The 11,677-nt window shown below is 47.5% G+C and overlaps 3 protein-coding genes across 3 annotated transcripts; all 3 read left to right on the top strand.

Annotated features, from left to right (window-relative positions):
- Positions 1-3,645: 3,645 nt before the first annotated feature.
- On the top strand, positions 3,646-5,564 carry ANOM_010047 (homeobox domain-containing protein; the record flags this gene model as incomplete). Its single annotated transcript, XM_015555303.1, has 4 exons — positions 3,646-4,223; positions 4,284-4,421; positions 4,477-5,126; positions 5,185-5,564. 4 exons carry the CDS (start codon positions 3,646-3,648, stop codon positions 5,562-5,564), a joined length of 1,746 nt encoding a protein of 581 aa, XP_015402552.1.
- Positions 5,565-6,844: 1,280 nt separating this feature from the next.
- ANOM_010046 (putative copper resistance protein Crd2) lies at positions 6,845-7,316 on the top strand (the record flags this gene model as incomplete). The annotated part of the gene is made up of 3 exons (XM_015555302.1): positions 6,845-7,004; positions 7,062-7,157; positions 7,231-7,316. 3 exons carry the CDS (start codon positions 6,845-6,847, stop codon positions 7,314-7,316), a joined length of 342 nt encoding a protein of 113 aa, XP_015402551.1.
- A 1,158-nt stretch (positions 7,317-8,474) lies between these two features.
- ANOM_010045 (AP-2 complex subunit alpha) lies at positions 8,475-11,515 on the top strand (the record flags this gene model as incomplete). The annotated part of the gene is made up of 4 exons (XM_015555301.1): positions 8,475-8,926; positions 9,027-9,361; positions 9,416-11,343; positions 11,408-11,515. 4 exons carry the CDS (start codon positions 8,475-8,477, stop codon positions 11,513-11,515), a joined length of 2,823 nt encoding a protein of 940 aa, XP_015402554.1.
- Between the last annotated feature and the right edge of the window lie 162 nt (positions 11,516-11,677).

Here is an 11,677-nt window from a genome sequence, read left to right as displayed (position 1 = left end):
GGTAAAAAAGTAAAAAAGTTTAAGTGACAGAGGAAGAAGACAGGGACAAAAGAGAGCCAAGACAAACCGAGGAACCATTACGCCGTTTTGGTCCCTTCCATAGGCATCGGATGGGGATTAAACTCCGGCCTAAGTGGTAAGCGGTCCTGGAACTATCCGAAGCCTGATTTTCTCACCCTCTTCTTTTTTCTTATTTGTCCTACGAGGTTACAACTTATCAGTTGTGTTGAGACTCTTAGTACACAATACCTTCTGCGTTAAGGCACAGAACTGCCTAGGTACATACGGTGCTGTCTGTTAGCCACTAGTAAGCTAATCCGATTAAGACCCCGTCATACGAGTAAGAATCCGTGGCTTTGGCATATACATACTGGGCACCCTACCAGTCTCTACTAGGTAGTAGTATAGTCAGGGGATATTAAGGTACCATACGGCGTTACCGTACCGACTTACGGAGTACACGACTCATGCAATTTATGAATAAATCCACGGAGTATATTCATGCCAACTGACCTGAATCAATTAGTGGCAGCCACTTCTGCATCCTCGGTAGTTGTGTTGATATTAATCACAGCGTGTAATAATATGACGGCTTATTATTGATCATATTTAAATGCATATCATATCCTCCCTTACAGTTTAGGACAGACTGATAGACTGACAGACTTACCTCCATGACTATATACGAAGTATATACGCTCTCCCATAGGTTCATAGTGTATAGCGCATACACCCGACCTTCATTGAGTGTCTACCTTGGGCTAACTTTCAACGTCGATTAACCCTAAATACCTAAAAAGTTAAGTCCTACTCCTGACTCTCATTGCTGGATAAATGCCCCACTGTCGTTGTTTCCACCTGTCGGTTCCCCTATCTTCAGAGATTTTTTTTTTTCCCCTTGTTTTTCGTTCAAGTTTTCTGGCTCTCTTGCTTCTTTTACTTGTTCTCCCGTAAATCTTATTTCGGTTTCCGACATCTTATCTAATATTCACGTATGCTACCTTTAATTTGCTTTGGCCCGTCAAAACAATACATTGGTCCTCATCTTCTTCTCTATCCACTTCCCTCCAGTCTCATTTCCCTGAACTGTTTCATGCAAGTTGTCTCGGTGGAGCCAATGGAAGCGTTTAGTCTCTCCCAGCCAATTTGTCCCCCTCTTCCAAGTGGAGAGAGCACATGAGGCCGCCACTGAACCGAGTCAACCGTTGACTGCACGATTTTTAGCGTCACGCTCGGTTCAGAGGCCGTTCAGGTCGCCCAGTGCATGGTCCGTTCCCTGAGCTTTCCTGCACTCGTCTTCAATAGCACTCTCTTTTCGGCCGCAGGAGGCTCGAAACTCGGAAACATTCTTCATTTTCTCCGCAAACCCTGGCTATCTCTCGAGCTATACTGAGATAGGCATGGTGGTCTTACCTGCTGCTCCATTTGGTGGCCCTCTGGCTAGCATAGTACGAGAAGCTGTACGTACCACTCCTACGTATACGGTCGGTTCTGTCTTTTTTTTCGCGCACCCAGCCATGGGGTGGGCGTGCACCCAAGCGTGGTTGACAGCGGACCCGGCTAGTAACGGTCGATCGATCGTCTTCGTCGATGGACTCATCCTACTCTCTGATCAACTAATACCCAATGCTAGGAAGGAGAATGAAGAACTCCTCCAGTTTGAAACCAACGGTTATTTTAGATTTCCATTCACCTCCTGCTTTTCCCTGACGCCCCGCGGACTACTTCTGTCCGAGAGAGGTACTTGCATGTGTATCCTCTGGGATGGACGGATGGGGGGTGGGGAGCAGCTAAACTAAGTGGTTCTTAGGCTGAGGACTTGGTCCTTGATCTAACCCGGTCTCCGGCGGATTATGGAGCCAACGCACGACTAGCGCTGTCGGTAGCCCTTCCACATGGTGCACCAGTCTTCACTAAAACAGCATTGGTGTCGGATGAGCTCCAGCCAGCAAGGGTCTATTTACCCTTCAAACAACGGTTGGCTAGCCAGGAGGATGGCTTGTGGGTGTCGGACTAGGGTGTCCCAGACTCGTTGACCCGCACGATGCGATGCGATGGTTTTGGTCGCAGGTTCCACTTCGGAAAATTTACATGCAATCATGACTGTGAATTGTAAACCTCCGCTGAGAAGACAGGCAACCTGCGTTGAAATGAACAGTTAGTTGGACATACTTGCAAGTTGGATCGTGAACCATTCCTTACCCCTTATCTAGTCCCTTTACGCAGGGCTGCGGCCGACTCGGTCCATCTGACTCTGTTTGGATGTAGGTGGAGTGCTCCATCGCCACTTTAGCTTCGGCGTAGTCATTCTTGTTGCTTCTTTCCCCCCATAGTGTACGCCGTATATCGTTTATCCTGGCAAGCTCTCCCTCCCTCCCTCTCTCCCTCCCTTTTATTTTTTATTTTGTTTAATATTATCATTTTTATACATTTTTTCCCCTGTCCCTGTCCCTCACTGAATACACTCGTTACTTCCCTTGAAGGTCTTGATACACGCTCGGGACAGCTCTATCAACTTGATAATTTTGTTGGTGTTGTCATCTTTAGGAGACTTTACCGGTCAGAGGATTAGGTGACCACCATCGGCGTTCCTACAACTGTTGGTTCTAGTGCATACGATACTACATTAGACTTGAACCCGTCGAGGGAGATCCCCAGTCACTACCCAACCTTCTTTCCACCCACCATTCCTATTATTGCGTCTGTTCTTCTACTCCTTGTGATCGTTGGCTGCCACCCTTAATTACTACCGGGGAATAAGTTAGCACTCGTAGCCTGGTGTGAGATCTCCGTGTGCTGAACTATCAATCTGTGGCCCGTTCAAAACTTTTAATCGTTTTCCCTTAAAACAGCTGGCCTCTTATTCTCCCTTTCCCCTTCCTCTATCCACCTACTTTTATTTTTCTTCTTTATCATTATTATCATTATTATCATTATTATCTTCTATTTCCTAAGGTTCAGTCTACGCGTTAGCATCTTGTCTAACGTTTGGGTTAACTCCCTGTATCAAAAAGAGACAGTTATTCGTCCCCTGTCTCCGCCGGTCCCGCATCAATTGATGACAGTTCCTTCGAGCCCGTTGTTGCATTCTTAGCACTACCTCAGGGTGGCCAACGTGGAAGATCCGGTGGACCGCTGTTGAACGTGATCAAGGCTACCGTCTAGGACTTCTTTTCTCCTTGATCTATTTCCACTACCGCGTTTGTCCTTGGTCTTCACTCACTTGACTCAAATATTGTGGGATCTTTTTTATACTATCCTTCTTATATCTGAGCCGGCCCCAGCACTCACCAGACGGCTCGACCCATTTCTTGCCGCGGTCCCAGTTTCAGCTCATACTGGGCATTTCTATCATTGTCTTGAAGAGACATCCAGGGGTCAGCATTGTTCTTTATCAACCGGAGCAGCTTAACAATCCCTGAGAATTCTACACCACACCCTGTCTTTTGTTGAACGCTCTTGTCTCGAAATTCGGGGCTCAGGATACACTAGTTTTGACGGGAAGTTTCAATCAGCGTTCCCATTTACCTAACCGCGGCTATCTCGATATTAGTGACTAGATACGTCGAGGTTAGGCTACTGATCTTTGTTCGACGGAATATCTTCACTACTACATGGAGTAAGGACGTTTATCTCTTCACTACCATGTCAGTCAGTGGACCTTGTATCTGGTTATCTTCTTTGCCACCCCCGTCTAGTTCTCATTTGACTGCGATTACGAATTCTTGGTCGACGCCTTCTTGGAACGTTGAACAGGCTACTTCGAGGACAAAGGCAGTCTCTCCTGGGTTGCCCAGATCGTTGGAGAAAGAAAGCGATTCAGCAAAGACACCTGTCGACATGCAGTCTGCCGCCATAAAGGCTGAAAATGCCTTCTCAGCTGGAGCGCCCGTAGGTCCGTCAAATTCGGTTCGATATTCCGGGGTAGAAATGCCCTCGGACACCTCGGGGAATCGGAATGTGCAGGCTGAAGGCGACGCTTCGTTGTCTCGAATGAAACTCGAAAGACTGAATCACAGTGAACCTCTTCTCTCTATTCCTCGAGGGGGGTCCAGCCCTCAAGCCCCAAGAGAGTTGACTCCAGAAGCAAGAACAGGAGATCAAGAGGAACAAAACGAGCACGACAACAATGCGGAAGTAGGAGCTTCTTCGGACGATGGAACAGGGTCGCCGAGAACAGCGTTGGACCCTAAAACAGAGAAGAAGAAGATGAAAAGATTCCGGTGAGTTATCGGGCGTGATGCAGTTTAAAGTAAATAGAACTCAGCTGACGAAATTGGAAGACTCACACATAATCAAACTCGCTTCTTGATGAGTGAGTTCACTCGTCAAGCACACCCTGACGCTGCGCACCGAGAACGATTGTCAAGAGAGATACCTGGGTTGACACCGCGGCAAGTTCAGGTCTGGTTTCAAAACAGGTATACTTGCAGCTCTAGCCCCCACTATAATAACACACTAATGCCATTTTTATAGACGAGCTAAGCTCAAGCGGCTTACCAGCAATGATCGGGAGCGGATGTTGAAATCTAGAGCACTACCGGAGGACTTTGATACTACTCAAGTGCTAAGGACACCCTTCGACAACAGGACTTCGTCAGAAACACCGGTTCCGTCTCCCCTGAGCCGTATGGCATCTATTTTGGGCGCTAATGTTTCAAAGATGCTTATGACGGACGGACTACCACGACTCAATGACGACGACTATGTGATCTCCCCACTAAGCTCAGCCTCGACAACAACAGGAAGTGGCTTTCCCTCTACTGGCACTGATCGGAATTTGGAGGGCTATATGCCAAATAGCACGTTAGCAAATCGGGCTGCGCCAACACCTATCCCCGAACTACAGAGACACAACCGTAGTGCCTTCCCCTTTTCGAGATCCAGCAGTTTTTCCGAACCGTCTTTCAACCCAAGTCTGCACTTTCCTGGCCGATACTCTAGACCAGGCGAGCCGGTCAGTCACCCTGGTATATCGTACGGGCGGCGGCCCGTGGATTACGGAATCAGCCGCCCAGGCAATAATAGTATGGTTGTTGGATACGATAGCCATCGACAGTTGGAAGGGTCCGTCTCCCCAACCGGACAAACGGATCAACCCATTGCATATAGTATGGACAGTCATAGTACGGATTCCCTTTGTACCCTTTGTGGTTGTGCTTAAAACTGACTTCTCGCCCATAGGCCAGCAATTACATAGCTACCAACCTTCGCTCACGATGCCCGCCTCGAAAGGATTTGGCGGGCTCGACTTGAGCTCCCACATTCAATCGCATGGAAGACACATACCTGCTCTGCAATCGCTACCGGTTTCAGACGCTCCGGACTATCGACACTATTCGTACAGTCACCATCCGTATAGTATGAGCACTGCTATGCCATACACCCAGGCCAATGCATCTAGTATGAGCCTTCCTGCGTCGTTTCCCTCTGACACAGGCAGTGCGTCACATGGATCTGTTGGCGGCTCTACTGAAGACCGAATCAATAATCCACCGCAAGTCTTGGACCCATTGAGGACCAAGTTCAGCAACCAACCATTCGAATACTCTAATTATCTCTAATCCCAGAGCCTATGACGGCAGCTTCACTCCCTACTCTACTCCCGCTGGTCTCGACTTCTTTTAATCAGTCCTTCGCCCCTTGGTTTATATCATCTTCCTGGGCGGCTAATATTTTTTTTCATCTTTTATCTGTTCCTAGTATTGTGTGATATGTGGCGTCTTCATTCCAGTATATATTTACTTAATTGTCGTCTAGGTCTATTGTCGTGTTTACAAGGAGGGGAAAAAATTATTTGTTTTTATTATTTTTGCATAAGACTCGCTAGCGGTTTCGCTACGAGATGTTATATTGGCGTTTATTCTCCCTGGTTTTCACAAGAGTATCTGCAACCTTTGTTCCCTCTTTCCTTTCCACGTCAGCTCCCTTCATCACTTTCCATTTTTAATCCAAAGATATTTTTCTTCCCGATACAGGGGGTTTGTGAGAGAGCGAGAGAGAGAGAGAGAGAGGTCCATTTGTTCTGGAGAACACCTACTGATTACTTCTGATGTATGGTTTACAATCAGTATATAGTACTACCTACCTGATGCTTTGAATTCTAGTCAGGCTATTTGAGACTCTACAAGAACCCACGTAAAGCTGGATGAATTCAGCATGCAGTATAGAAAGTATCACTCGGATATTGACTGAGGTAAAGCTATGTAGTAGGGAAAACTATTACTGGCATAAGGCTTCAACCCGTACTTTAGTATATATGCGAGTCTGGCAGACATGGCTCTAGTAGTAGGCACCCGCTCCTGAGTTCAGCAAGCCAGCCATGACTCAATTTGGTACTCTATCCGCACCGAACCAGTAGGCATCGAAAGATTTCAGTTTACTTGACGATTTGATTCCATTCGAAGCATTGCCTGAAGGAGACTGTCAAATCAGCATCGTGTGAAAGTAATCCTGCGCCAACGATGACCGATGGCCAACAACAGGCGCTGCATGATTGGTGACGTTATCACGGGACCCCGTCCAGTCAGCCAATCAGCGTACAGCCATTGCTAATTGCTTTTGTACTATGATTCAGGGTTGGAAGTATAAAGATCAAAGAATATCCAGTTTCTCTACGATCTTCCCTATCACTTTCTTTTTCTCTTTCTGCAGAAACTGATATACTCGCTGGATCTATTTGGCTTAACTATTAAAATCACGAATCGTCCTTTCCAGTGCTCTGCGTCTTCGAGCTTGACTTGTTCATTTTGGTTGAACATCCACCTCGGCTTTACGTCATACATCTAGAGCCAAGCATTACTTGCTTAGTGCTCTACTATCACCAGACCAGTGACAATTCACAATGGTTCATCCTACTTCCACCTGTTGCAAAACCTCCGGCGACGGATCCTGCGTTTGCGCAGCCCAAGCCAAGTGCTCCTGCGGCAAGGAGAGCGCTCTTCATTGCACTTGCAACAAGGCTTCTACCGAAAACACTATCTCTGGGGCTCGGTGCTCATGTAGTATGTGCTTTGTTTTTCACCCTATGTGGCAATGTATAATCACTGACACTATTCAAGGGGCTCGCCCAGCTGGACAATGTACATGCGAACGCGCACCAAGTGAGAACCATCCCGTATCGGGCAAGGCTTGCGCATGTGGTAAAAGGCCTTCTTGTGAGTTTTTTTTTTTTTTTTTCCCCGTAAAAACCGGCTACCTGTAGCTATTTACTGATGCCAAATTTGTCAGGTTCTTGCACTTGTGAGAAGGCCGAAGCTATCGACGCAGCTGTCGAGAGCTTTGAAACTGACTTCACATCCCGCTTCCGGTCATAATTGTTCTTTTCACTTTTTTACTTAGTTGCTATTTTTGTCTTGTCTTCATCATCGGATTGGTTCCTGGAGTTCTCAGAGGGTGTTTGTTGGTGCTCAAGACTACATCATGACTTATTGATTGTATTGCTATGAACGATTTGCATCAGCAGTGGTTATGGTCCTGCCAGGTTTACTCATTAGAATAATCAAATGAAAGTTTGCTCCATCAAGGGCAAGTGAGGACCGTCTCTGGATAGCGGGTAGCTCTACACGCTGAATAGAAATTCGCCAATCCTTCCAAACCTGTGACGACTAGCAGTAGAGTACATAAACTTTCGGAGTCATGCCAATATTCCAACCAGGTGCTTATGATTAAATAGCTCCCAGGGCTGCATGCAAGTCAGCTCCCCACATACTGTGCGTTTTTACCAGTTCCTCCGCCGCCTTCTGAAGGAGGAACAAGACCTTGTTTCTATTGCTGAATTTTATTTCCATCACGCTGCACGTTCTGAAGCTTAGTCCTTGCAGCCTTTTTTTGGATCAATGATGTCCCGATTTGTTTACATATAGGGAGACACCGCCACAACGCATCAACGTTTTCCCGCATTGGCGGAATCTCCGCCGGATCGGCCGCGGAAGTGGCTCAACCCAGAGAGGCGGTTGCTTCGCTCCTTAAAAGAGGTACAGCTGTTGATGAACTAACAGCTAAATGCTGGACCTTATACCGGTGTTCAACCCTCTTCATTCGACTTAAGCTTCACAAAGTCATCCTCTGTTTTCTGTATCGTTTCGTTGCCACGGCCAGGCCATCGACAACCCCGCGCCGACTTGAACTCCATCTTACCCCTTGTCGCGTTATCTGATCCCCTCTACCTAGATACCTCCGCACCTGAGACATACTGCACCGAGTTTTGCACCATGCTCCATGCACCTTAGAGAAATTTGACGGAGAGCTGGAAAATACAGAACTCAGAGTCTAATTAAGACAGCCAGGATATGCTCTTATGACGCTGCTCCACTAACTGAATTCACCGACGTGGTGTCTTTTCCTTTTACCACATACGAAATAACGAAAAAGGACAAAACGGGCCTTTTCTCCCGCCAGAGACAAATCGGTGTCCCATTATTTACCCACTTTTTGGCAATTCTGCTTGCAATATCTATGATAGATCAATCAACATGTCGTCTATGCGAGGCTTGGTCCAGTTTATTGCCGACTTGCGAAATGCGAGAGCGCGCGAGTTGGAAGAGAAACGGGTGAACAAGGAATTGGCCAATATCCGACAAAAATTCAAGGGTGGAAGTCTCAATGGATATCAGAAGAAGAAATACGTCTGCAAATTACTCTATGTCTACATCCAAGGGTACGATGTTGACTTCGGTCATCTGGAAGCCGTCAACCTGATCTCTTCCACCAAGTACTCGGAGAAACAGATCGGGTACTTGGCCGTGACTTTGTTTTTCCATGAGCAGCATGAGCTATTGCACCTTGTTGTGAACAGTATTAGGAAGGACTTGTTGGATCATAATGAATTAAATAATTGTTTGGCACTACATGCCGTTGCCAACGTCGGTGGTAGGGAAATGGGTGAAGCACTGTCAACTGATGTTCACCGGTTGCTGATTTCTCCGTAAGTCATCATCCCCTTACCTCCCCGCTTCTGTGTTAACCTTTGTACCTTGGCTTGATATGCTCATCTGGCTTGAACTAAACTGACACGTAGCTTGCAGCACGTCCAAGGCCTTCGTAAAGAAGAAGGCCGCTCTAACACTCCTCCGTCTATACCGCAAATACCCCGGTATCGTGCAAGTTGAGTGGGCCGAGCGGATAATATCCTTGATGGACGACTCAGATATGGGTGTCACCCTATCTGTCACCTCCTTGGTCATGGCATTGGTCCAGGACAAACCAGAAGAGTACAGAGGGAGCTATGTTAAGGCTGCTCAGCGACTGAAGAGAATCGTAGTTGATAATGACGTTGCTCCGGACTACCTTTATTATCGCGTGCCATGTCCATGGATTCAGGTCAAGTTGCTGCGGCTGCTGCAATATTACCCTCCATCAGGTATCATCTTGCCTGCCTAATGATTCGTTTCTTATCCTGACTGATGCAACGCAGAGGACAGTCATGTCCGCGAGATTATCCGTGAATCTTTACAGCAAATCATGAATATAGCTATGGATACGCCGAAGAACGTCCAGCAGAACAACGCGCAGAATGCCGTGCTCTTCGAAGCCATCAACCTCCTTATTCACCTAGATACTGAGCACAGTCTCATGATGCAAGTCTCGTCACGTCTAGGAAAATATATTCAATCGCGGGAGACGAACGTTCGGTATCTTGGCCTCGAGGCTATGACGCACTTCGCAGCCAGGGCAGAGACTCTTGATCCTATCAAGAAACACCAGAACATTATCCTTGGATCACTTAGAGACAGGGATATTAGCGTTCGCCGCAAGGGTCTGGACCTGATTTACAGCATGTGCGACACAACGAACGCCGGCCCAATTGTCAATGAGCTTTTGAAGTACCTTCAGACAGCCGATTACGGGATTAGGGAGGAAATGGTACTGAAGGTTGCTATTCTTACGGAAAAGTATGCTACTGACGCCCAGTGGTACATCGACATGACCTTAAAACTCTTGTCTCTGGCGGGTGACCATGTCAACGATGAGGTGTGGCAACGAGTGATCCAGATCGTGACCAACAACGAGGAGATACAAGCCTATGCAGCGCACACACTTCTCAATTATTTAAAGACTGACTGCCACGAAAGCCTGGTCAAGATTGGATGCTATGTCCTAGGCGAATTCGGACATCTTGTTGCGGACAACCAAGGCTCCAGCCCCATCGAACAGTTCCTGGCATTGCAAGCCAAGATGATTACCAGCACCGACAACACCCGCGCGATGATTCTCTCATCTTTTATTAAATTCGTCAACCTCTTTCCCGAGATCAAACCCCAGCTTCTTCATATATTCCGACTTTATAGTCACTCTCCCGACTCAGAACTTCAACAACGAGCTTTTGAATACCTGTCGCTGGCGACTCTTCCCACAGACGATCTTCTGCGGACAGTTTGCGATGAGATGCCACCCTTCTCGGAGAGAGCATCAATTCTTCTCTCTCGGCTTCACCAGAAGACGGCTGGCACAACCGATAAGAAGACCTGGGTTGTTGGTGGCAAGGATGCCAATCAAGATCAGAAGGAGGTCCTTATGGCGCAAAATACCGGGCTTAAGCGTACATTTACTACGATTGTCAATGGCACGAACACTGGAACAAACGGCAAAGCGGCATCACCAGTATCAAGTGCGACAGGGGACCTAGCAGGACTGGACCTCAGCACCTCCTCTACTCCGCCTCCCCCGAACATGGCCAGCGCAGCCCATCTTACGCCGGATTGGGATATCGGGTACAACCGGTTATATTTCAAGGAGCAAGGTGTGCTGTTTGAGGATGCTCAGATTCAGGTTGGTTTGCGATCTGAGTACCGTGGTCATATGGGCGTGGTGAAAATCTACATTTCTAACAAGTCGTCCTTTCCCATTGGATCATTAACGACGACGTTAGACAACCGTGCAGCGCCCAACCTCAAGATAGACACCAAAAGCTTACCCGAGCCTTCTCTTGCTGCTGCCAGTCAAACCCAGCAAACTTTTTTCTTTGAGGCTCATGGCCCATTCACTGATGCGCCTACCATTCGCATCTCTTATCTTGCAGGTGCCCTTCAGGCCTATACTTTACAACTTCCCGTCCTCATGCACCGGTACATGGAACCGTCGACCTTGTCGGCTGAAGAATTCTTTAAACGGTGGAGACAGATCGGCGGGCCACCCCTTGAAGCACAGAATACGTTTGGAGCATTAGCAAAAGCAAAGGACATCAACGAGACCTTCACGCGGCAGACTGTGGAAGGGCTCGGCTGGAGAATCGTTGACAATGTGGACCCCAACCCGAAGAACATTGTGGGCTGTGCTGTGTACCATTTTGGCACAGGGAAGACAGGATGTCTTCTACGACTGGAGCCTAACTATGAGAAGAAGGTGAGCTTTCTCTCAGCATCCGCTGGGAAATATGGGATATCTGAACTGACATGCTTTTCCGTAGATGTATCGCATCACGATCCGAGCCACACAAGAAGCCGTGCCGCAAGCACTGGCCAAGCAGATGGAGCAGATATTGGCGCAGGGAAACACATCCGATCGTTATGCATAGCCCACAGCACTGCGGTCGGGGCCTTATCGGCTGAAACCTAAAGTTTATAATGCATCTAATACTGTAAATCCTTTATTACTGTCTTTTTTCCCCTACTATTCGCGACTTTGGCAGGAACGCGAGGTAGCGACTTGTATTTATCGAATACTGATGTGAAGAGGT

This window comes from Aspergillus nomiae (assembly GCF_001204775.2).
Source record: "Aspergillus nomiae NRRL 13137 chromosome Unknown contig00426, whole genome shotgun sequence".
NCBI lineage: Eukaryota > Fungi > Ascomycota > Eurotiomycetes > Eurotiales > Aspergillaceae > Aspergillus > Aspergillus nomiae.
Note: the sequence above shows the minus strand (reverse complement) of the source record. Positions and strands in the feature narration are given on the sequence as shown.